The sequence below is a fragment of the Amblyomma mixtum genome, chromosome 9 (assembly GCF_055824585.1).
Source record: "Amblyomma mixtum isolate Tamu chromosome 9, ASM5582458v1, whole genome shotgun sequence".
Taxonomy (NCBI): Eukaryota; Metazoa; Arthropoda; class Arachnida; order Ixodida; family Ixodidae; genus Amblyomma; species Amblyomma mixtum.
The window spans coordinates 46,637,776-46,660,976 of record NC_143020.1 but is presented as its reverse complement, the minus strand read 5'-3'; the positions used below and the strand labels follow the sequence as shown (position 1 = coordinate 46,660,976).

General features: G+C 44.0%; 1 protein-coding gene across 1 annotated transcript in view; it reads left to right on the top strand.

Annotated features, from left to right (window-relative positions):
• LOC149328895 (A disintegrin and metalloproteinase with thrombospondin motifs like) overlaps positions 1-18,105 on the top strand; it is a 45,401-nt gene extending 27,296 nt beyond the window's left edge. Inside the window, exons 5-10 of the mRNA XM_089559131.1 lie at positions 2,603-2,646; positions 9,362-9,470; positions 14,179-14,346; positions 15,545-15,680; positions 17,385-17,501; positions 18,007-18,105. Of these exons, the coding sequence (XP_089415257.1) occupies positions 2,603-2,646; positions 9,362-9,470; positions 14,179-14,346; positions 15,545-15,680; positions 17,385-17,501; positions 18,007-18,090 (658 nt within the window). The 3' untranslated portion in view covers positions 18,091-18,105. The remainder of the gene's footprint in view (positions 1-2,602; positions 2,647-9,361; positions 9,471-14,178; positions 14,347-15,544; positions 15,681-17,384; positions 17,502-18,006) is intronic.
• The last annotated feature ends 5,096 nt before the right edge of the window (positions 18,106-23,201 follow it).

The following is a 23,201-nucleotide window of genomic DNA, read 5'->3' as shown; positions in this document are numbered from 1 at the left end:
GCTTATCATCAGAAACTAGAAAAAATACGTACTTTTAATGTAATATTTACAATATATCGGCAGAAATGTATTTCTCCTGGTGTTTGTTGACAGACACAGTGATTTCCTAAAAATACTGCCACGGCTTATTTTTCTCAATGGCAACTGTGTCAAAAGCTTTATCCCCGCGAGCATAAGCATTGATTTACTTTTTCCGATGTGATTATACATCTCTTGTGGTAAAGATGTTCGAAAGAATGCATAAAGAGCGTATGGTAGCAGAGAAACTTAAAGGGGATAGCTTGACGCTTTAACATATGGCTGAGACAAACATTCCAGTTTCCTCATCCTCGTCCGGTAATCAGCTTCTGGTGTGGCCGAGCTACTATATTTATTTTCCGAAACGGAAATACTAATTAAATGCTGCAGCGGATATACTCACTCCAATAGACTTAGCAAACAAGGCTACCATTTGCTATAAAATAAACTGCAAATTATGGGTTTGAACGTAGCACAGTGAGAGATGGGCTATTGGGACGCCGTGCATGGGGCACCTGAATTAACTCAGATCACCTCGTGTTGTTTACGGTGCGCCGACATCGCACTGCCGGCGGGCGTTTTTGTACATCACTCCTATAAAATGGGTTCTCTACGAACGGGATCCAACCTGCCACCATGAGATTAGAAGCCTACCATCAAAACCACTGAACCACAGCGGTGTGCCTTTGCATTGAGTTCTGCGGACTTTTAGCAATCGTTTAAGACGGGAACTTGTTTGACTGCATCTACTGAGGTATTCGGAATGTTTCAACGAAAACTTCACACTATTTTTAACAACAGGCTTTCTGAATTAAAAGACCGCTTTCTTCAGCATATTATTGCCAGTGGTGTAGCACATGAGATTTCATCAAAGACGCGCTAGCTAACAGGCTGTTTAACTAATAATGAATAGTTACCTTTTAAATATAACTGTTATGCTTATTAGTTAGAGGCATGGAGCACACCGTATCTATATTCGATCGTTTCCGTTTTTAGGATCTTGAAAACGTTGTTACCCTCAGTGCTGTGGCTCAACAAATTTTGACTATTTCGACGAATTACGCGCACTGGACGGGTTGCTTTGTCTGCAAGTGTCTCGAAAGCGGGTGAATTTTGGCGCGATGTAGCCAAAATTTGTTGGGCCACAGCGTCGAGGATAACCAGGTTTTTGAAAATCTAAAATCTGAAAGGGATATTGCATATTGTGGGCTACAGGCTTCTCAATAATTATGGAGCCAACCGGTAAATGTTAAAAAGTGAGTTATTCATTATTAGTTAATCAACTGGCCAGTTAGGAAGTCTTAGCTGCAGTCTGATGTACTACACAGCGTAAAATTCCATGCCTAAAACACGCTTTTTACGCTAAAAAAGCCCGTTTTTAAAAATCGTGTAAAGTATTAGGTGAAACATCCTCTATATTGTAATGTGGAAGGCGACGGAAAACAGTGGCCATGAGAGTTGGACTCGGCGGTCTGGGCAGGATCGGCGCAGTGGGCCTGGTGTCAGTGGCTATGCCAGTTAGACTCAGCGGTCGAGGCTGCTATGTCGTTGAGGACGTGGGAAGGGGCTCAAATTAAGGGGACCAGCCGCGTAGACGGCGGCTACGTCGATGGTGTTCCGGTGCGAGTTCCGTATTGATGCTGAACGAAGTTCGCAGGCCGGGAAGCGTACTCACCACCTCCACCAAACTATATAACACACAACGTGAAGGATAACCAGCGAAGCAGAGCAAAAAACCTGTCGCGGTCCCAAAGTGGTCCGAGCGTGCGGGTGATGTTGCCCTCAAGAAGATAATGGCGAGTGCCCACTGCGGGGGATTGGCCAAGCCAGAGGCGTCTACTGACAGGTGCTCGAAGCGCTAAAAATAAAATAATGTGAAAAGTTAAAAAGGTAACAAAAGAAAACACTAATATTAATACATAAATAAAAATGAATGCTGATTTGCTGATTTGAATAAACAAATCTAACACTGTGAGGTTGGTGACTGAAAGTGGCAAAGGTACTAAAAGTGCTGTGTTTAGGAAGCCAACCAACTTCTGGCTCTGTTAATGCATGCTCCATTTCTTCGTTTACAATGGCATGTATCAATATTAAGCAAGTATTGCATTTTTATTGCCAGCGTTTTTTACAGACTGTAATTTTAAGATCATCTTGTGTCGTGGTTCCTGGCACGTTTTTGAAAAAATCTTCAGGCTCGTAATGAGCGGTGGTATTGGAGAGTTGTGAAAGCATTTGAACTATTAATGCAGCGTATCTTCTACCAAAGGAATGCAGCTCAAAAGTTTTTAAAGTTTTTTCATGTTTGGTTATTACTCAAAAACTAGCGTTGCCATCAATCCCGCTTCGCCAATGGACGTTTTCTGTCAGTTGAACCAACTCGAAGCAATGTGGTTAAGCATTGCGCACCGGATAGCAACCAGTACGAACTTGTTTTTTATTTCAAATGAGCGGTATACAATTTCAGACATAAGCACAATTGTCCGACATTATTTGTGTTATGAGTAAGCAATGACAGTTTAGAAGGGATAGTAAACTGTTCGTTAAAAATTGCTACGTTTTTAACTGAGGTGCTTTCATCTTTCAGCGTTGAGACGGAGATTGTGAACCCAGCCTGGGGTAAAGTAGATGGTGAGTCTAAATTTCCTACTGAAATCGGAGGAAAGGCGCTCTTTAGCATCAGCTGCTTGTTCGCCATTCAATTGTGTCTTCTTCGTATTTTCAGAGAGAGAATCCAAATTAAGTACATCTATGCCTGCCAGGTAGTAGCAGTTGTTCATCTTCTCACAGGGCAGAGAAGGCTGTGCGGGGCAACGGAGAGTTTTTGTATAGCGGGCCTTGAATAATTTCGTGCTTAGAGGAATAGCGGGTCCAGGGTGCGCATATAAATATCACTGACGGAAAAAAACCTTTAAGATCATAGCGCCGTAGCTTTTGCGGACTTAGTGTGAAAACATAGCAGCGTCCATCCAAGCGAGAGGCGCTTGCTCCAGCCGATTAAGCAACCCTCGCGGTTCAGTCTGCAAGCTTAACGATAACTAGAAGCATGGTTGCTCTTCTGTATGACTTACCTTGCATTTATAACAAATTAAAAGGTGGAATTCCACCCAGCATTTGAGATACTCTCTCGATTCGGGAGCTCTCAAACCTAATGGAGCCTCCCGCTCAGCTCCAACCATTTTCAACAGCTCGGAAGGCAATAGAAATAGGTTTTGATCTGAGCCACGGAGATTTCTGAATTTTATTAATTACAGAGATAATATATTTAAATTTGCATAAGTATTTCGAGCATTGCATATTTGGTTAGGAAAAACTTGCTCAAGCGATTTGCACATTGAATTTCCCTCGCTAGATGACGGCACAGTGCTTAAGTTTATTGCTTCTCATATTTTATTTGCTCAGGCAATTTTCTTGGGCATTTAATTGGCGGAAATAAGGATTTCTGGATATATTCTTTTCCGGGATTAGCACCTATGGCGACCATTTACGAGCGCCTTCCGCTTACGTGTAAAGCAGATCTTAACGTTTTCGGAGCCCAATACAAAAATTCTCAGTAGTGATAAGCTACTTACGCCACGCTAAAGTAATTTTTCTTAGGTCCGTTATCACGCAACGCTGTACTAAAATCTCCTATTTATAAAGGTTCAGGGTAATTACGTTTTGAGTCCCGTGACCGAAAGTCTTGAGCATGGGGTTGTTCTTTTTAGCATAATTTTTCGAGTAAAAAAAATTGTTATAACTTGGGCCCCCTACTAGTCAGTAAGGGCGTGCCCAATTTTGCTTCTACATCAAGTTCATTGGGAAAAATGACCACTGCGTTTCAACACTACCATCCCGAAGCGGGTATATGCGCAGCAGAATAATATATCAAATATTTACACTTTGGCGACTTTATCCGCCGGCTAATAATTCACTACCAAGTCCAATGACGATCGCCAGCCCCCACGAATGAAAGCGAACACCAATTTCAAACCCCTCCATGCCGATTTTGCTTTCAACTTAGGTCGGTATATTTCAATTTGATTTTTTTTGTTCGCCTTTTTACCGCGTGGCGGCGATGAGTAAAGACAGTGCTCTAAAGTTTTAACCTACATCAGGGCGTCTTAGAACGCGATGCTGTAAAAAGGAATTCAACAAAGATGACATGTGTGCAGTGTGTGGTAAATCTCTAGAAAAAATTGAACATCTTATAATCTTATGAGATGATATCCATCCGGATGTCAATGCAGGAACAGTTACTCTCCCTGAAGACAAAGGGCTTGGAGATAACATTTGCCATGTGAATTAATTTGCGGTGGAACTCGAAAAGCGATTGGAAGAATTGTGCCTGAAACGGAGAGAGGTGACACAAGGTTAAATGTGGTGAATTAGCATTGAATATGCATTTAAAGAAAACAGAATTTATAGACCGGTTTATTAGATGATTACAAAATTGAAAAAAAAACTTCCAGCATGGTGGCAACTTCACCTCCCGCCCTCCCCATTCCAAAGGGGAAGGAAATATTTTCCATCCACCCATCGATCCGTGAGAGCGGCGCGGCTTAGAGGTTGAGGATTGCCGAATCCGATAATGTGGCAGCTGGCCTGAAACTCTGCAAATAGCGTGATGTGGCCGCGTAAACGGTTTATTTTAGCAGGGAATATTGGTAGCAGTGACTGAGTTTGCTGCCTCGTCACCAAACTTTGGCAACGCCTTGTTTAAATTTTTATTTGGGTCAGTTTTTCTCCACTAAGCGGCTGTTTAGAAAATAGCTTTGACGTTAGCAATATTTTTGTCCCGTTGGTAGATTTACCGCAACTAGATTAACTGTTTTGCCCTCTGGCGTTCCCAAAGTCTAATATTTTGGCCGAAAGTGATTTTTTTTATTCGAAAACTTTACGAGCTACTAGTTCGATTTTTTCGGAGTATTTGCTAGTCGATAGGCAGGTGGTCTTTCTCTTTCGTACTTTCCGCATTTTTGATACAATGTTATAATAGAAAGTGGCATCCCACTCAGCATTTAGCATTTAGTATTGAAAGTGGTGTTCTATTTAGGACTACCGCCATAAGTACATTAGACTACCCGGTCGTAAAACGCAAAATAAAAATTTCTGTGGTCACAACAAATTTGAAGAATTGTTTTTGACCAAGATTTTTCAGTAACAACAGAAACTTTCAAAGTAACAGCACAATTTGGAGTAGTTACTGCACAAAGTTCTTCAAAATTATAGAATTCTGAGAAGTGCTTCACAAATAACTGAAGTTCGCAAGAAAAAAAATTTTAAACAACGGATAATTCTCAACCTACAACCAAACTTTCAAATATATATCGTTTATGATACGGTTCTGTCGCTTTTTCGGCTGGTATGGCACCATAGATAAGGTAGGGCCGCCGTGGTGGCTTAGTGGTTATGGCTCTCGGTTGCTGACCGGGATTGATCGCGGTCAATCGGGTCAATCCAAAAGATCGGGATCAATACTGGTCGTAGCAGTCTAATTTTGATGGAGGCGAAATTTTAGAGGCACGTGTACTGTGCTATCTCAGTGCACGTTCAAGAACTCCCGGTGGTCGAAACTTCAGGAGCGCATCACTACGGCGTCCGACATAGCCCGGGTCGCTTTGGGAAATTAAATTCCCATAAACCTAACCATAAAAACACGCAATAGAATAGGTTTTCTATTCGTATTTGTGTAGAAATCGATAGTTCCTTGAAATATGCTTCGGGTATGCGTGCTATGTCGTGCTGTGCGGCATAATCGAGAGCACTTAGTCCAGAATGGCAGAAAATTAATTAGTACCTTCGATAAAATGAGATTCTACTGACAAGTAACATATATAGAAGCAAGCAGCAAGAGGAGAAATTCATGTCTTTTCCCCTCGTTATGCGTCCTCGCCTGTAGATCACGACCAGAGAGTACGCGACTATAACTTCAAATCTGAATCATTACTTTGCTCTTTTTCCCGCAAAAAATTCTAGAATGGAACCATTGGCATTAGTCTGTCGTTGCATGCACCTCCAGTGTCGCATTTTATTCTCCTTTGTACAAGCTGAGAGCCCTGAAATGACAGGTTCTAACGCGACAGCGTTTACACCTGTCGCAGCGATATAGCCCCGTTCAACAGAAAATTCTATGTCGGCATCGGCGTTGTGAGCGAAAAATCATGAGCATGAATCTGGCAGGTGATCCCCAGAAAGCAGCATAGGAGGCACGTAGACCACCTGGGTCACGAGGTCTTGCGGCGTCAACACAATGTGTCCACCGCATAGTGCGAAAACAGCCCACAGTGGCAGGTGGCAGTTAAATTAATAATTTTTCGTTCGTGAAGGGTAACCTGGACACACACCTGCCACTGTAGGGCAGTGGCGCATCGCTTAATCGCTGCACCACTTCGCCAGGAGTGCTAGTACTACTCACAGGGATCTATGAATGTAAAGGAGAGAATGACCTTCGGCACATATGGGCAATAACTCACTATGCTATCACGTCTCACGCTTAACGGGGAGCTTAACTGTCCCTTGCGATTTTCTTCTAATTTTTTTTATTGTCTGTATAAGGCGTGGCAGTAGGCTGTCTGTGACCATGCGCGCGCATATTTTTGTAGCGTGAGCTACACTGGCCGAGGTTCAGCAGTTTCGCGTGGCTCCTGGAGAGCCGTGCTGAGCATGCCCGAGGAGCAGTGATGTCACACGGCGCACAGCTCGCGCGCTTCGCCGCACGCGCTCGCCTTCCTTTCCTTAGAATGGGTTGGTTGGTTGGTTTATGGGATTTAACGTCCCAAAGCGACTAAGGCTATGAGAGACGCCGTAGTGGAGGGCTCCGGAAATTTCGACCACCTGGGATTCTTGTAACGTGCACTGACATCGCACAGTACACGGGCCTCTAGAATTTCTCCTCCAAAGAAATTCAACCGCCGCGGCCGGGATCGAACCCGCGTCTTTCGGGTCAGCAGCCGAGCACCATAACCACTGAGCCATCGCGGCGGCTCATTTCCTTAGAATGACCGGAGTGTAAAAATGGCTGAGGCTTAACTTGGTTAAGCCTGGAGAATGCGAAGCATCATCGTGTCGCGTAATTTGGAGGCGCACAACCACAGCGACGGCGCGAGGTGGGCCCCCGTTTCTCTACTGTCGTGACGTCATCGTGTCACGTGGTGTGACTTCACTTCACTTCACTTTAATACCTTAAAGACCCTCGTTAGAGAGTATTACATAAGGGGTGGGGCACACAGCAATGAAAAACACAATGAATAACAGATAAGTTGAAAGTTATACAAATATAACATTATCACTGAGCAAGTACACGCGTGATTTCTTCGATGAACAATGATTGGCATGTGATAGCAGCAAGTTTTCGGGGAAGGCCGTTCCAGTCGTTCGCGGTCCGGGGGAAGAATGATGAAGAAAATGTAGTGGTGCGGGCGCGAGGTCGTGACACTTGCTGCTGATGGCCGGTGCGGAGGGAGATGCGTGGTGGTGGTGCGCAGACATAGGGTTCCTGTCGTAGCTCAGAGTAAAAAAACTTGTGAAACAAACATAAACTAGCAATGTAGCGGCGATGAGCAAGGGTAGGTAGGCTGGACTGTGATTTGAGGGATGATATGCTGATATCAAAAGAATACGATGAATGAATGAATCTAGTTGCTCGGTTTTGAACTGCTTCAATTGAATTACAGAGATATGCTTGCTTTGGAGACCAGATGGGAGATGCGTATTCTAATTTTGATCTGACTAATGATTTGTATGCGAGGAGCTTGACATGCTGAGGTGCAGAGCGTAGGTGTCGCTTTAAGAATCCTAGTGTTCTGTTGGCGGATGATATGATGTTTGAAATATGCGTATTCCACGTAAGATCATGACAAATATGAACACCAAGGTATTTGTATGATTGGACAAGATCGAGAGGAACGTTTGATATGCTGTATTGGAACAGAAGAGGGTAACGGCGACGATGGAACGACATATGTTTGCATTTACTTGTGTTAAGTGTCATTAGCCATTCACTGCACCAGTCTTGCACATGAGTTAAATTATTTTGAAGGGATTGTTGGTCGAAGGTGTTAGTGACTGTTCTGTAAATAACACAATCATCAGCAAACATCCGAATATGGCAATCTAATTTCTCAGGTAGGTCGTTAATATAAATTAGAAACAAGAGTGGCCCAAGGACGGATCCTTGGGGCACGCCTGAGGAGACTGGTAGGAGGTGACGTCATGTATCACGTGATTTGGAGGCGCATAACCACAGCGACGGCGCGAGGTGGGCCCCCGTTTCTCTACTGTCGTGACGTCATCGTGTCACGTGGTGTGACGTCATGTATCACGTGATTTGGAGGCGCACAACCACAGCGACGGCGCGAGGTGGGCCCCCGTTTCTCTACTGTCGTGACGTCATCGTGTCACGTGGTGTGACGTCATGTATCACGTGATTTGGAGGCGCATAACCACGGTGAAGGGCTGAAGTGGTAGCTGAAGTAGTATACTTCGCATAAAAGGTTGTCAACGCCAATGCCAATGAACACAACGAACACCGACGGCCTATGGTTTCAGCGCCGCGTTTCTGGCACGACGTTGTCAATGCCAACACAGGCAGCGCACACCTGCCGCTGCCGTCACTTAGCTTAAAGCATGGTTGAGGTGTGCACGGTTCCAAGAGGGCAGTTATGCGCCTTCCGTCTGGTTCAGGTGTCCACCGAGATGTGGACACCTCGCCCTCACCTCACGCTACGTATATCCTGGCATAGGAGAGCTAAGCCACTGCGAATTTTTTTTCACATTGGCTTCTTTTTACGGCAGCGCGTTTGCTGGGTTCTAGATATGATCGCAGTTTTTCTGTTCGTTTTGAATGCTTCTGTGCATGTGTTTTTTCATTTGTAGTAGTGTTTTCGTTGTTTTTTTCTTTCCCAGCGCAGTCATAATCTCGTGATGAAAAAGTGTTCCGTAACATGTTTTTCCTTCCATCGTGAAGAGCGCATTGCATTTTTACCCCTTCCCACATTAATGCCGAATGGCGTCTCGTGTATCAGTTTAATAATAAATAATAAATGTTAAATGAGGTACCGCTTATTACTGCGTAATAGTTGCCATAAAGAGCTTTCGCTGTAGAACACTAAAACTGTAATTGTGAACTGCTGAAGATATCGAAGAGTTAATTTCTAATCAAGATATATTTACAGCCTCTCCTATGATAAAAATGATTGAGGCAGCTTATATGCCGAAACATAGCACAAAGGTATTCATTTATTTGCTCTTACTTAAAAGTAGTGCAGAAAGTTTCGAAGTACCGAAATCGTAGGTTTGGCTCGTATATGTCCATAAAGAGAGACTCAAGGCAGCATAGCTCTGAATTGTGCGTTTTTTTTTTCAGGCATTGCTTTCCTCGCCGGCGTTTGCACCGAAAACAAAGTTGCTGTAGTCCACGACCAGCCACATACATACGACGGAGTGAGGACAGTAGCCCATGAGATCGGCCACTTGTGAGTTTGGTACTATAACTTCTCAATTTGTAAATATACTGTTCCTCATTAAATGTCTTCAATATACATACAGTCGTATTCAGGAGGAAGAAACAAAACAATATTCTAAGGAGTGACCTAAATACTGTTGCTTTTAATTAGGTTCTCTAATGTCTGAACTACACCAGGATGCCTTCAAGTTCCGTCTTTAAAAAACAACGTTCAGACGGTAGGAGGGGTGCGTTTTTCGGTAATTTATCTGCAATAATTCGAAGCAGAACAAGACCATATTTCCTCGATAAACTAAGTTCTCCATCATTAGAAATGGCACGCAAATAGAAATGCGGTACTTGAAGCGTAGGCGACAGTATACGCACCACGCAGTACCGAGCAGACGCTTGGCTCTTGGTATCGGCTTGGGCAGCGCGCACAACCATCCGCCAACGTCTCGGGGAAACGGTCGGCGCCGCACGCTATTCTGGCGCCATCTGAGGTCGATGAAGCGGAGCCCGTCTTAATGCAACTGCCGTTTTTCATCCGCCGCTAGGCTCTGCGTTCGCTCTGTTTCATCCTTGGCTGTGCATCTCGCTGGGTCGGTTACGCTGAGGGACGATATTTTGTTGTCACCTTTGCTACCTGCAAAAAACGAAGGGTTATAGTGTATTTGGAATTTCCTATCACCCAGCAAGCGTCTCTCTCTCAATCCATTGAATTTGTCAAGCAACAGAGGAGCCGATTAGAGATTCTTAGAAATTTCCTGTAGTTTAATACTCTCTTGTACGAAACTGTAGGAAAAAAATCCTTTGTTATTAGAGAACTATAGTCAACCGACTATTTCCATCTGTGCTTGCACACTAATCTTATACCACGTGCTATCAGGGTATCGCTAAAAAACTCACAGAACACCGCTTTGTGAGCATTTTCAAAGTGCTTTCAAGGATGAGGAGCAGAAGGAAAAGCAGGGAAGAAGGTATACATACATCTATGCGCTAGCTGTTACCCTCTCGCTGGTACTTAGCGCTCGCAACCGTCTTATCTGCCCTCTCTTTTTTCCCTCGTGTGTTTTTTTTTCACTCGCTTTCTCACAACATGATGAACAAGATTAATTGAAAATATTCTTTTCGGAGTAATTTCTTGGTTTCGGTTGCATTATTTGCGTCCTTATTAGCGTACAACAGGAAACAAGCAAATCGTGTCGAATAATCGACTCAACATATTTTCAAAAGTTTACGTTTTAACTATTACCGTGCGCTGGTGGTTCCAAATGAAGGTTAGTGGCTTGCTGTTATTAGTAGCCATATCACTGTTTACCGTTTGGAAAACATGATAATTTTGGACGCTGCAGCTTCACAAATTTTGGCCTCCTTGCGTGCGTTTCAAACAACACCCGCCCTCGGCAAGCGCACCAACGCCCGCTAGTTAACGACACTCTGTGGAGCTCATGCCAGATGTCTGCCTGCACACCGGAAACCAGATTTTATCTGCGATACAGGTTTATTTAACGGAATTTTACTGAAGTGGGCCTGAAGGACTATCATCGGAACCGGTACTGCGCACAGGGGAAGAAAAAGAGGAGCCGAAAGAGGGTCATGGTGGGTGACAGTGTCTATAGAATTAGGTTGGAATATACACAACCACATGAGAAGGCCACGCAATCTCAATCGCTAGTCCTCATTAGCTCAAGAACGTAGAAGTGTCCGTTTTGCCTGAAAACTTTCCATCTCTCCAGCCATGTGCACCGACTTCAATGTCTATAGAATGACCTATGAGAGTGACCTACTTTCGATATGCACCAAGGAAGATTGAAATGCCTTTACCTTTCTCGAATTTGCTGTGCATACCGCTAACGCATGCTTGACAGTCTCATTCGGCCCACATGCCGAACAGTCTTAAAGGTTACCGAAACCAACAACATGCAAGTAACTACTCTGGAAAGTGACGCCCAGTCTAAGTGGCCGGAAAAGGCTAACATACCTGCGCAGAATTTTAGGTGCGATGTAAAAATACGTGGTCGGATCAGTCCTTTGAGATACACAGATGTGTCTCGTTGATCTCATTGCCTCAGTTTCGGTCTACAAAAGACAAGAAAAAAAACAGATTTGGCCCAATCTTCAATTCTGCACCATCGCTCGAAGAACATTACTTATGGCGCTCTTTGCTAGAACGTTGACATCCCCCTTTCCGTGAACCCTCCTGTGTCCAGGGACCTACTGAAACACAATAAGTTGCCTTTTTCTTGAGTACTCAAATACAACTCAACGACTTTCACCTCCAAACATCTGTAGAAGCGTTATTGCGCAAAGCATTACCGAATGAGAAGCATTAGCTTACTCCCAGACTGTACATACCACGGTTGACATACCACTCAAAACATGCGGTGAGTCGCTTTCCGCATCGCTCCGAACGCAGTAGTAGTTGATGTCATTTTGTTTTCCAGAATATACTGCCAAAGCTCCGTTCACATAAATGTTGTGTTAATTGTTTTATTATAACCATATGTACGCCAGAGCTATTAGCTTTTATTACTCCATCAGCTGGTACCGTTTATTTGCTTAGTATTTCGTGGATGCGCAAGTCAATTACTTCTCGTCCCGCTCAGTCGCTTGATGAGATAATGTTGGAGAGGACACCTTGATGAGAAAATGAGATCGATGGCATCTTGGAGCACTTGCTAAACTGCTTATTTTCCGATCATCATGATGGATCAACAGCGGGTGGCAAAGGGTTTGGGTATGCAGGCCCAAATACACTCCCAGTGGTTATAGTGTAAAATAGACCCTCACAGGTAGGCACAAGGTCACCAATGTACCTTGTGTAGACGCACATCTCCGAAATCCTTGGAATGTTCTTAAAATCCAGTAGAACGCTCACCGACGCGCGCAGGCAGCAAATGCTGATTATAGGCAATAACGGAATCCCAAGAGCCTCCCATAAAAAGGTGAAAGGAGCACTAGGGCGGATGCCGTCATATCTTTAGAGATTAAGAAACACTTGGCAAAATATTGGGTACTTTTCCTTCAACACAACGACGAGCTTTGACTATGCTGAACGACAATAAATGAAAATTTCCAAGATTCTTTGATGGGCGGCATATGGTCTCACATCCCGGTCACTGCTACTGAGCAGCGAGAAAATAATTCTTAAGTGAAGGCAACCTTACAACATTGGTTTGATTTCAACGTCCCGAACCGACTCGGGGTATAAGGGACGCCGTAGTGGAGGGCTCCGGTAATTTCGACCACTGGGTTCTTTAACGTGCACTGACATCGCACAGTACGCAGGACTACAGACTTTGGCCTCCATAAAAATTCGACCGCCGTAGCCAGGTTCGAATCCTCTGTCTTTCGGCTCAGCAACCGAGCGCCGTAACTACTGAGCCATCTCGGCGGCTCTTAGAACATCGTTTCAGTCTTGCATGCATTTACGGGTGTGCGGGAAATGAAGCTCATCAGCCCATACAGTGATGTGGACGTAATCCCAAAACTCATTCGCAAGACCAAGCAAGGGAATGCTCAATAAGATTTCATTCAAGACTCCACTGTATGGAACACTGCGGAAGACCAGGTAGACAACGCTAAACCAAGGCCGAGCCATCGCCGCTTACACTGAGTGGTTGCGGAGGCAGCTTACGGTCCATGGGTAAAACCGGCCCATATCTATACACACTGCCGCAACGAATCGTTGCCAAAGCTTTGCTTGTTCCGTCATGTCCACAAAGTCGATGACACTATCCACTGAATAACGTTCAAACCGAGCCAGATCATAAAGCCCGTAGAAAGGCCGTTATTATCTATGAACTATTTAAATCTCCTAACCACCATCAGCTCCGTTAGACTGCGAACATTGTTTCTGGCGATACATGCCGATATGGGGGAATGTAGGAAGGAATCTTCGCTACAAAAAAGGTACCAGGCGGCTGATCATCCAGTGTTCTGGAACAATGCCAGAAAGCCGCTTATTATTGTAACACTTGATTAGCTTGGTTTCATCTTCTGCACAAGGGTGAAAGAGTGGCAAGCAGAATTTTATCAGCTAACGTGCTGCTGAACGTCTTCACATGCAAGAGCCTCTAATACAAGAAACGCGAAAAGAACGTCGATGTGGTCAATACTTCAAGGTGAGGTGTGTACTCCTTAAGTTCATGACACTGATTCAGCAGTGCCCAGGGCTATGTTAGAGACATATCTTACATTCTCTACTTCGGCGCAATGTTGGTAATAGGCCCAGGCATGGAAAGCGGGTCTTCGTTATGGAAGAGAACGCTAACTTCTAGCACCTTGCCAATTCGAGGCAGTGGCTTGCCAGAATCTAAAGATGAGCACAATGCTTTCAAGCGTCGTCTTTCATCTCTCATAAACATAGCTGTGATTCAAAAATTTCCAAGTTACACGACAGTAGAGTACTCATCAGCGTTACTGTGCATTCCACCATCAAGTCTGGCGCTACAGTTGTGACCAATTCAGAGAGGCCATGAACCAGACTACGCGAAGAATGCGACCTGTCTTCCTAAGAGCACTAAATGAGCATGGCCTATCTGGTGGTTCGGGATAGTATAATTTTTCCAATTAAGACACTGCGAAGAAAATGTCGCAAATTTTGTCTATCATTTGTAACTTTTATTGGTTGGTTGGTTTATGGGGTTTAACGTCCCAAAGCGACTATTCATTTTCAGCAATATCACTACCTCTTCGCGGCATGGTGGTTTCCAACTCCTACGGTTTCGTTTCAGGTTGGGGGCCGCACATGACGGAGACGACGATGTCCCAGATATCGAGTGTTACCCCAGTGCGGAGAATTGCCGTTGGAAAGACGCCTACTTGATGGGCTACTGGGAGGGTGGCAGAAATAAGTACAGGCTTTCTAACTGCTCTAGAGCCCAAATTCAATTTTTATTCAGGTAAGCAAAGGATTCAACTATGTGACACGTGCAAATGAAACTGTCCATTTTTCTCACTGGCGCATTTATGCGTGAAATGATAGGAATTGCTCTCCGCTGTCAACTTTCTTAAAGTCACATTTCTAAGTCACAATACCGAAGTTTTAATATGCACAGCTATTGAAACACTCAAAAGAAAATAATGCAGAAGATAGGTCTCTTTTGGGAAACCATTAAGAAACTGCAAACTTCTTTCTTATGGACTTGGAATGTTCTGAAAGCTTCAATTTGTTTTTAATTCAGTGCACTTCCCTAGGTACGGAAGCGTGATTTAAGTCTACAAACTTTTTTCTATTAACGAAAAGTTGGGCATGACAATAGAAACTGAACTACGCGATCTCTCTTGCAGACACATGAACGGAATTGATTACTTTGGAGCGAAAACCTCTTTATGGCAGTATGCAACATTTCCTATACCAACTATATTATTTGCGTTCGAACAGTTCGTTTTCAATATAAATATTATGTTCAGTTCTAAGCAGCTGAGAAAAAAACTGAATAGCACTAACATTAGTTCTGTGACCTGTGCTATGCTGCATTTTACAGAATTGAAAGGTTGGCACAAATGTCGGAGCAAAAGAAGAAATCCGTCGAAAAATTTCCAAAATAAATTAGTGTCGAACTTGGAAAAAAATGTTCCTGGACGTCTAGCATCGAAAGATTTACGCTTCTTAATCTTAAATTAATGATTTCTTGTAGCCTGACTGACTTTACCTGTGGACAAATATTTTTCAGTACCGGAGATAAAATGACACTGCAAACAAAGGCATTGGTTTATGTTACTGAGTAGCTAAATAAGCTATTTTGTAGCTGCTACCGCCTCTACTACCTTTTATTTCGAGAACAATGCAAGGAAATAAGTATGTGACCTAATGAAAATGCACAGTCTTTGTCAAAAGTTTAGAGCCCAGGGGGCTTGCTTCTATGCCTTGTAGTGGGACTCCTGAAGCATTCGTGGCAGCCCCACCCATGCAAGAGGCAGGACCAGAAATCATCTTACCTTCAGGAAATTTGTAGCGCTGGAAATGCATTACGAACCACACAGTGTGGCTCAGAAGCAAACCCCTGTGCTTCAAACTTTTGACAAAGGCTGTACCTATATCACGGGTTTATGTGCAGGAAGAACCTTATAGGGTCTGGTCTTTTTTTTTTTGTGCAGAACGCTGCCGCAGTCATGCATTCAAGTGAATGGAACATCAATCTACTCCACCAACGTTTTGCCGGGGACAAATATGACCGCCGACCAGTTCTGCAAAATAATGCACCCAAAAGAGACCAACGTGACGGCAGCTGACGTACGTTGTTAATATTAGCAGCTTCTCACAAGGCTAATGCTGCTTTCTTTACACTAAATTTTGGCTATTCTAGGTTTTGGTCTCCAGAGTTGCTTAGTGCTTCACCTTGATGGCCATGGTGCTAATGAGTGCACGCTTGCACTAAGTAGTAACTATAAACAATTATGAGAGTTTATTAATGAAGAGGCAGGAGAGGCAGAAAAAATATTTTGCCATCTTTCCTTATTCTACCCAGGAATGGTTGGAACGCTCGAGAATTAGTGTGGAGATAAAAAACAGCAATCAATACTATTAACTGGGCCACAGTGAGGTTATTGATGGCTTAACTTATGACTCTAGTAGCGAATAAATAACCGGACATAAGATGCATTATATGTTTTCCCCTTTGATTGCTACATATACTTCGTCTCAAACCGAAATTGGTAGTCCTAAAAATGTGGAGCGCCATTTATAAACGATGTTGTTTAAATGCGCGCCAAGCACGTGCAATTTCAACATCTTTGCCTTTCACCCTTTACCTTTCCTTAATGGTTACTACATGTATTCTCCGTGGGCTGCTTCCGAGGTGTTGGTCTATTTACCTCAGTCCTCTTTGTTCGCGACTTCCTTAGAGCCAGTAGCAGTAGGCTAGTCATTATTTCAACATCGCGAAGCGGAAATATAAAATAAGGTGTTATTCTAACAGACATTTTAGAAACTCAGAGAGGATTGGGCCTCTTTAACGAGCAGTTAAAACTACGTAAAATAGCTACATAAATAATTTTTTAGTGCAACAAGTAAATCAGCAGGACGGTAAGAGCGGTCGCAGTAAGATATATGAAACGCCTAAAGCAAAAAGACGACGTTTCCATCCCTTCAATAGCGGATTTTCAAATTAGGTTCAAATTTTTCTCTGTTCTTGATGTGGATCTGAGATCACGTGAATCTATTTCTAAGTTCCATGCCCAAGGCAAAAAGTTTTTTGGTTTAGTTCGATAACTATGTGGCCATTCATATGCTTTGTATCTCTCTACTGCACAACGTTCGAACACATTATTGCCAGCTCATGCCTAAAGTTACTTAGGCACTACATCTTGGCGGAATTGGCAGTGTTTGCTTTGAAAACATTAAATGAAAGGAAGGAAGAGTGCTTTTGATCTGCATGATACGTAGCTTCTTTCGAGGCATGTGTGCTTCACCATGGAGGAAAATGTAGCGGATGCCGCGCTTGCACTTTATCTTGCTTAGTAAGTTCAATTCCTAGATTGAGCAAGAAGCTCCGCTCTCTTTTTACCCTGGCTACGACACCGAATCTTGACGGCCTCGGAGGTGACTTCGCTACATTAGCATTTCAGTAATCTAGAAGGACATTTCTATATATGAAGCACACTGCGAAACGAGAACTCGGAGGGGGGGGGGGGGGGGGGGGCAATGACATGATGCCAGTGTAGGCAGTAGTTAGATTACAAGAAAGAATACAGGGTGTCCAATATTTCATATACGAGTTTTGCTACTGCTGCCATCTGCTGGTCGCTACACATGAACATTTGACGTCCTATCTGTATATAGCCTGTGCCAACAAATTTGAGAATAACTTCAGACTTACTTCGGATGTGCCGCTTCCCAGCTTTTAATTAATCCAGAAGAATAAATACGAAGTTCTCGATACGTTTGAGAGTATGCGTTTAATTTTGCATTCATCGTATTCTCCTTCAATTCCTGTAGAAACGCAAGAACCATTTTAAACACTGCCGAATGAAGTGTTGCTGGGACGACCTTGACGGTTTCAATGTCTGTCAAGAACGAAGCATGCCCGAAGGACTAACATGCATTGGGGAAAAGGTGAGGAGCTATTAACCATTACGGTGTCCTTTAAACTGATGGCGAAAGCACAGAGAATGTGAACGATTTTCACAGAGTAATGGATCAATACAATTTTATACGTAATCTCAATCATAATGCTGACTTCTCTGAACTGTTTACAAAGCACTTTCTTGAGAGCGTTTATGTAGAAATCGCTGTGTAATTATTCTCTATAAATTTAAAGAATGATCAACGTAGAAAAAATAACAGGTTTTTCTCACTTACAGAAAATCAGTCAACCGATACTCGACACATTACGAAATTGTTTAGCAGTATTATATCACACAATGAAGAATTAAGATTTCCCTGTAAGTGCACTATGAAATGAAAATGAAATTCCCGAGCGCGTACTTTCTTCCCGGCCTATCGTAAACCTTCCTTGACTTCCTAAGAGGAAGGGGGAGCACTAGCGCGGTGTATATAGCAATTTTCTTACGCTCAGGAAAGGCATGCTAATGAATCCACCATTTTTTTTTATTTGAAGACATGCAGGCGGGGTATATGTGGAATACATCCGCAGAACACGACCAGGACACGCTCTGCGCCATCGAATACCAAAGATAGGTGATGAAGACCAGGCTGGGCTCACTTGTTTGAAGCTATTCGTCTAAAAAACCTTAGCAATGTTCCCAAGGCTGTGTTACTCTGAAAGCACCGTTTCTCAAACAGTGAGAAGCGTTTGAAGCTGTTTTCTTCGACATTCTCCTCTGCTGAAGTCTCCACACAAAAAGAATAAATATGTATGAACAATTTCTTAGCTTCCTCAATAAGCATGAAAACATGTCTTATTTTCCTAAAACATTCTCCAATTCAAGGCTGAAATAAAACGCGTTAAATTTACTAAAAATATTCTGTGAGCGGATTCGACAATGTAAATATAAAGTCATCATTGAACGTTCTTATACGTCATATATGTTACTCTCAAGATGAAACTAAAGGAAAGTGTACGAATGGTATTTGGAATGACTAATTGTAACTTGTACTTATTATGTTCTTGAAATAGTTCCCCCCGTGGTGTTCTACGCATGGTTCGGTCCCTTCAAAAGGACCGAACACTGAATTGTATGCGCTTATTTTTTAGCAGTACGGAAAGCTATCTCTTTAAGGTGTTTGATTCCAGAAGAGCATTGTTGGAAGTTGCGGAGAATTTTGCAATCAGTGCATGCGCGCGTTTTTTGAATCCTGATGCAGGATGTCATGATTTGCGAGAACGGTGATAATTGCGCGGTTGCGATAGTGTCGTACTACAAAAAAAAAATCGCACCCGCAAGACGGTAATCAGAAAACTGCATACAACTGTGTCTAGTTTGGTTAACTCACCTGAAGCTCTTGCGGCACAATGGTGTACGCTTTGCTGATGAATGTTTTAGTGGGCCATAACTGCCGCCTCATGAAAAAAGGGGCAAAGTGCTATGGCGCCATTTAGTGGGAAAAGAAAAAAGCACGTGGGAGACGATGCGAAGAACGCGTTGCTACTACTCATCGAATTTGCACTGGAGATAGAGTAAACAATAATAAAACGTGACGAACGTTGCTGCAATAATAAAGCCCGCTGAGCTTACAACGAATAAGCGCTATTTTACCGAGATCTTGCCACATGGTTGAGTACAACAATAATGCGACAATGCTACGCTATTTTCGATGTAAAATTCAAATCATAAACTCTTATGCGATATTTTTGTGCTCTGTTCACAAGATATGTGGGGCGATCTTTTTATTTCCGCGAGAGACTGACGACGGCCATGTCCTTCTGTTTGACCCATCGCATATTTCTTGTTCTAACCTTCCCGAATAGCGCCGTGTTCGGAACATAGCGTTTGGTTGGTATGTCAAAACTTTATTGGACCCACTTCAGTGGATAAGGTGAGGATGAGCGAAGAGGGAGGGGGATGAGCAGGACAATGACGGGCCCCGGAGAGATCCAAATAGTCGGGCAGTGTTGGTTTCAGCGACCTTCAAGACCCAGCCCATGATGCGAAGCTGTAACCCTGGTTGTTGGCCGCGGAGAACAGATTCCCATCGCTCCTGTGATCCCATCCATTTCAAGCGTGGTTTCGGCTCGTCTGGATAAGTTTGATAGGTGTGTTTGAAATCGGCTCTGGTGGTTGGGAATAAGCAACATATTAGAACTTTCCCTTCTGTGTAGGAGGAATAGTAGGAGAGGGGATGGCATTGAGAGTGCTTACAATGTTTCACAAGTATATTCGCCTTAATTTCTAATGTTATATTCAAGAAACCATAGCCGCGTTCTGTACGCACACCAGAACATTAATTTTTTAAAACCTTAAATTTAGGGATTGTTAGTACCGAAGTTTTGTGCGCCTCCAATTTTGGAAGCGAAAGCTTCACTTCGCTAGATAACGGCAGTTGCGCCAGGGCCGTAAGTTTGACCTTGAAACGACCTTCATGACCAAAGCCCATACCGCGTTACCAACAGATAAAGCAAAAAAAGGTAAGGGGCATTACTGGTCCCCTGGAACCATGGACACAGTCGCACAGTTACGAAAACGATGAAGAGAGGGAGCTTTGAAAGCAAAGCAAAGGCGCACAACTGGGCCCCTGGGTCAGTGTTCACCTCAGTCGTGCTTTAAGCTACGTGGCGTGGCGGTAGCGACAGATGTGCGCTGGATGCGTTAACAATGACAACATCCTGGCAGAAACACGACACTGAAGCTATAGACCGTCGGCGTGCAAAGTGTTCATTGGCATTGGCGTTGACAACATTGTAGACTGTGATGATTTTAAGGAAAAGAACTGGTCATAACTGGCTCGCTGGATGCGGACGACTGAATCGTGCTTTCAGGTACACGGGGTGGAGAGAGGGAGATGTGGGCTGCATGCGTTAGCACCGACAGCATTGTGGCAAACACGCAGCACTGCAGCAATAGGCCGCATCGTTCATTGCTGGAGCAAACTCTCGCGATCAACCATTAACTGCCACTTGCCAGGGTAGCAGGGTGGGCGCGCTACCTATCCACTATCTTGAACGCAGTCAACATTAGAGACGCCAAGCCGCGTATAGTTGCCCGATACGCCATAGATTTGCCTCTCTAACCAGGTCCAAGTGTAGTGAACCGCACCCATTTTTTGTATATATTGAGTGAGCTTATGGTTTATGAGGTTTAACGTCTCAAAGCGATTCAGCCTTTGAGGGACGACGTAGTGAAGAACTCCGGAAATTTCTATCACCTGGGGTTCTCTAACGTGCACTGACATCACACAGTACACGGGCCTCTAGAATTTCGCCTGCATCGAAATTCGACCGCCGCGGCCAGGATCAAAATCGCGTCCCTCGGGGCAGCAGCTGAGCTCCATAAACACTGAGCCACCGCGGCGGACCGAATGAGCTTATGATAAACTCACGTGTTCTCGCAACCAACACTGCCCGCTTCCAGTCTCTGAACTTTACACATTAATTTTTTTACTATAGTGCCACTGGAAGATGTTTTTCTCGGCTCTTCACATCTGTGAGCTTATGATAATGTTTACTAATGCTTAGTTCATGAATGCTTCCTGATGCTAGGAGCCGTGAAAAATATCTTCCGTGGCCGCAATGCAAAAAAAAAATGATTGGTGCAAACGTTAACAAAACTGAAGTGAAGAGTTTGGGTGAGAGAATACGTGAGTTGACATCCTACTCGAAGTCAGGTAGAATCAAGGGGCTTGGGCATTGCAATTAATGCGAAGGCAAGTTAACCGCAGGTAATTAAGGGTAACGAAGTTTATACCAAGTGATGACAAAAGTAGCAGGGTGCGGCGGAAAGTTAGGTGGGCGAATGAGGTTAATGAGTTTCCGGGGATACGTGACCCCAGATTACAAAGGATAAGATTAATGGAGAGACATAGGAGAGGCGTTTGTTCTGCAGTGCGCGTATTCAGTCTGATGATGTTGATGATGACAATAGAACATAATAAAGGTTTGATGACGTCTCCATGACGCAAGTTGAAAACTTGGGAGTGGGCTATGGGACAAATACCGACATTTCTCGTGGATTTACTTAGCTACATAGATTTTTGAAACCTGATAATGATGCTTGCTAATCGTGCTCTTTCGCCGAGACATCATTAAATCATCACAGCTTATTTCATGCGCCCCTTCTTATTCAAAGTTTACGGAGTACCCGACAGTTCTTTTGCGCAAGACTTACAACGTGCTTTAAATCCTTCTTTTGGATATAAAAACTTATTGGGAGATCTGCGCCGTTAGGCCAAATGAGAATTTTGTCTGCTGGCAGCGCGTGTCCATTTCTTTGCAATTTTTATCGTGGTTAGGCTTTATTATTTACGATAGTTTGTGTGAATATAGTTGTATAATCTGTGTATTGTGTGTGCTTCCATAACGTCGATGAAGCGCAGTAGAGACATGACACATTGTTTATTGCAGTCTTTCTATGCGTGCATATAAAGTCATCGCTCTCGTTCTGCCAAAGCTCTGTCTTCGTTGGCGGCGCTGTTGTGAACGGAGAAGCAGGTGGCCCACCTACAACCTTTGTCACGTGGTCTCATAACGTCGTAAAACTCGTCTACCTTGCCAGATGGCAACTCCAATTGACTGTACTGTAACCTTATTCTAGGGCGAAGCCAGATACCTGTCGCGCATGGTGACCTACATACAGAGTCGAGCCCACTTATAAAGGCCCCTTAAGCTACAAATGCTCGCTTATTACGAACTTCTAATTATGCTAAGGCAATGAAAACTCGTTTCAGGTACTACAAACAAATTTGCCATAGCCAACATGGAGGTGCCCTAAATACGCCCCACCCCCTTTTTCCAAGAATTTTTTAAGACCTAGCGCTTCTAGAAAGTACGGTGATCGAACAGCGTCTCTAAGCTCCGCGAAATGGCCAATGAAAGAACGTGTAAACCCGAAAACAATTGCCGACGATTACGTTACTTCCTAAGGCGAAATTTGAGTGCAGTTTATCAGCCGATGGCCTATGAGGTAAATTATTGTCCAACTGTTCGCCGGGTGGGCAATGCATTTCAAGTAGAAACAGAAGCGCGGTGCGCACGATGTAGGGGCAGTGTCAAAAGCGATGCTAATGCGCATAGTCGTGGAACAAAAGCAACGAACAAAGGCAACGACTTGAAAAGCTTGAACGCTTTGTTGGCCATGCTGGCCGCATGGCATGTGTCGCCTACCCAATTGGTTCCAGTTTTTGTGGTGCTACCATGTGCAGGAAGCGCCAGATTGTGGACAGTTCACCCGATGCATTGGATTGTGTGGCAGGAGCGCTGCGTTACTTTCGTTGCTTCGGGGACACAAGAACGATAGATGACGGTGTTGCAAACGCAAGTGATCACGCACATGTGTACTTGTGCCAAGGCATAACTGATGCACAACTGGCCCGATGTTTCCTCGGATGACTTCGTTCGCGCGTACGGCATCGCAAAGCTGCGTGCCCGGGCGAATCTTTTCCATTCCACATATACGAGCCCTCCCCTACCGCTAAAATTTTGATATGAGAGACCTGCCACCAGTTGCCGTGAACGCTGGAACCATGATTAGTTACACCCCGTTCCAAAAGATGGTTGTTGATGGCAAGGAACTCGGCGAGGAGAATACGACGGCCCCGGAGAACCTGAACAGCGCCGCAGTAGGGTCTGCTGAAGTTAGGCGACTTCTTTTTATGCGGACAAAGACTGGCGGCATTCCTGGGAAGGATTTGGAAGAGAAA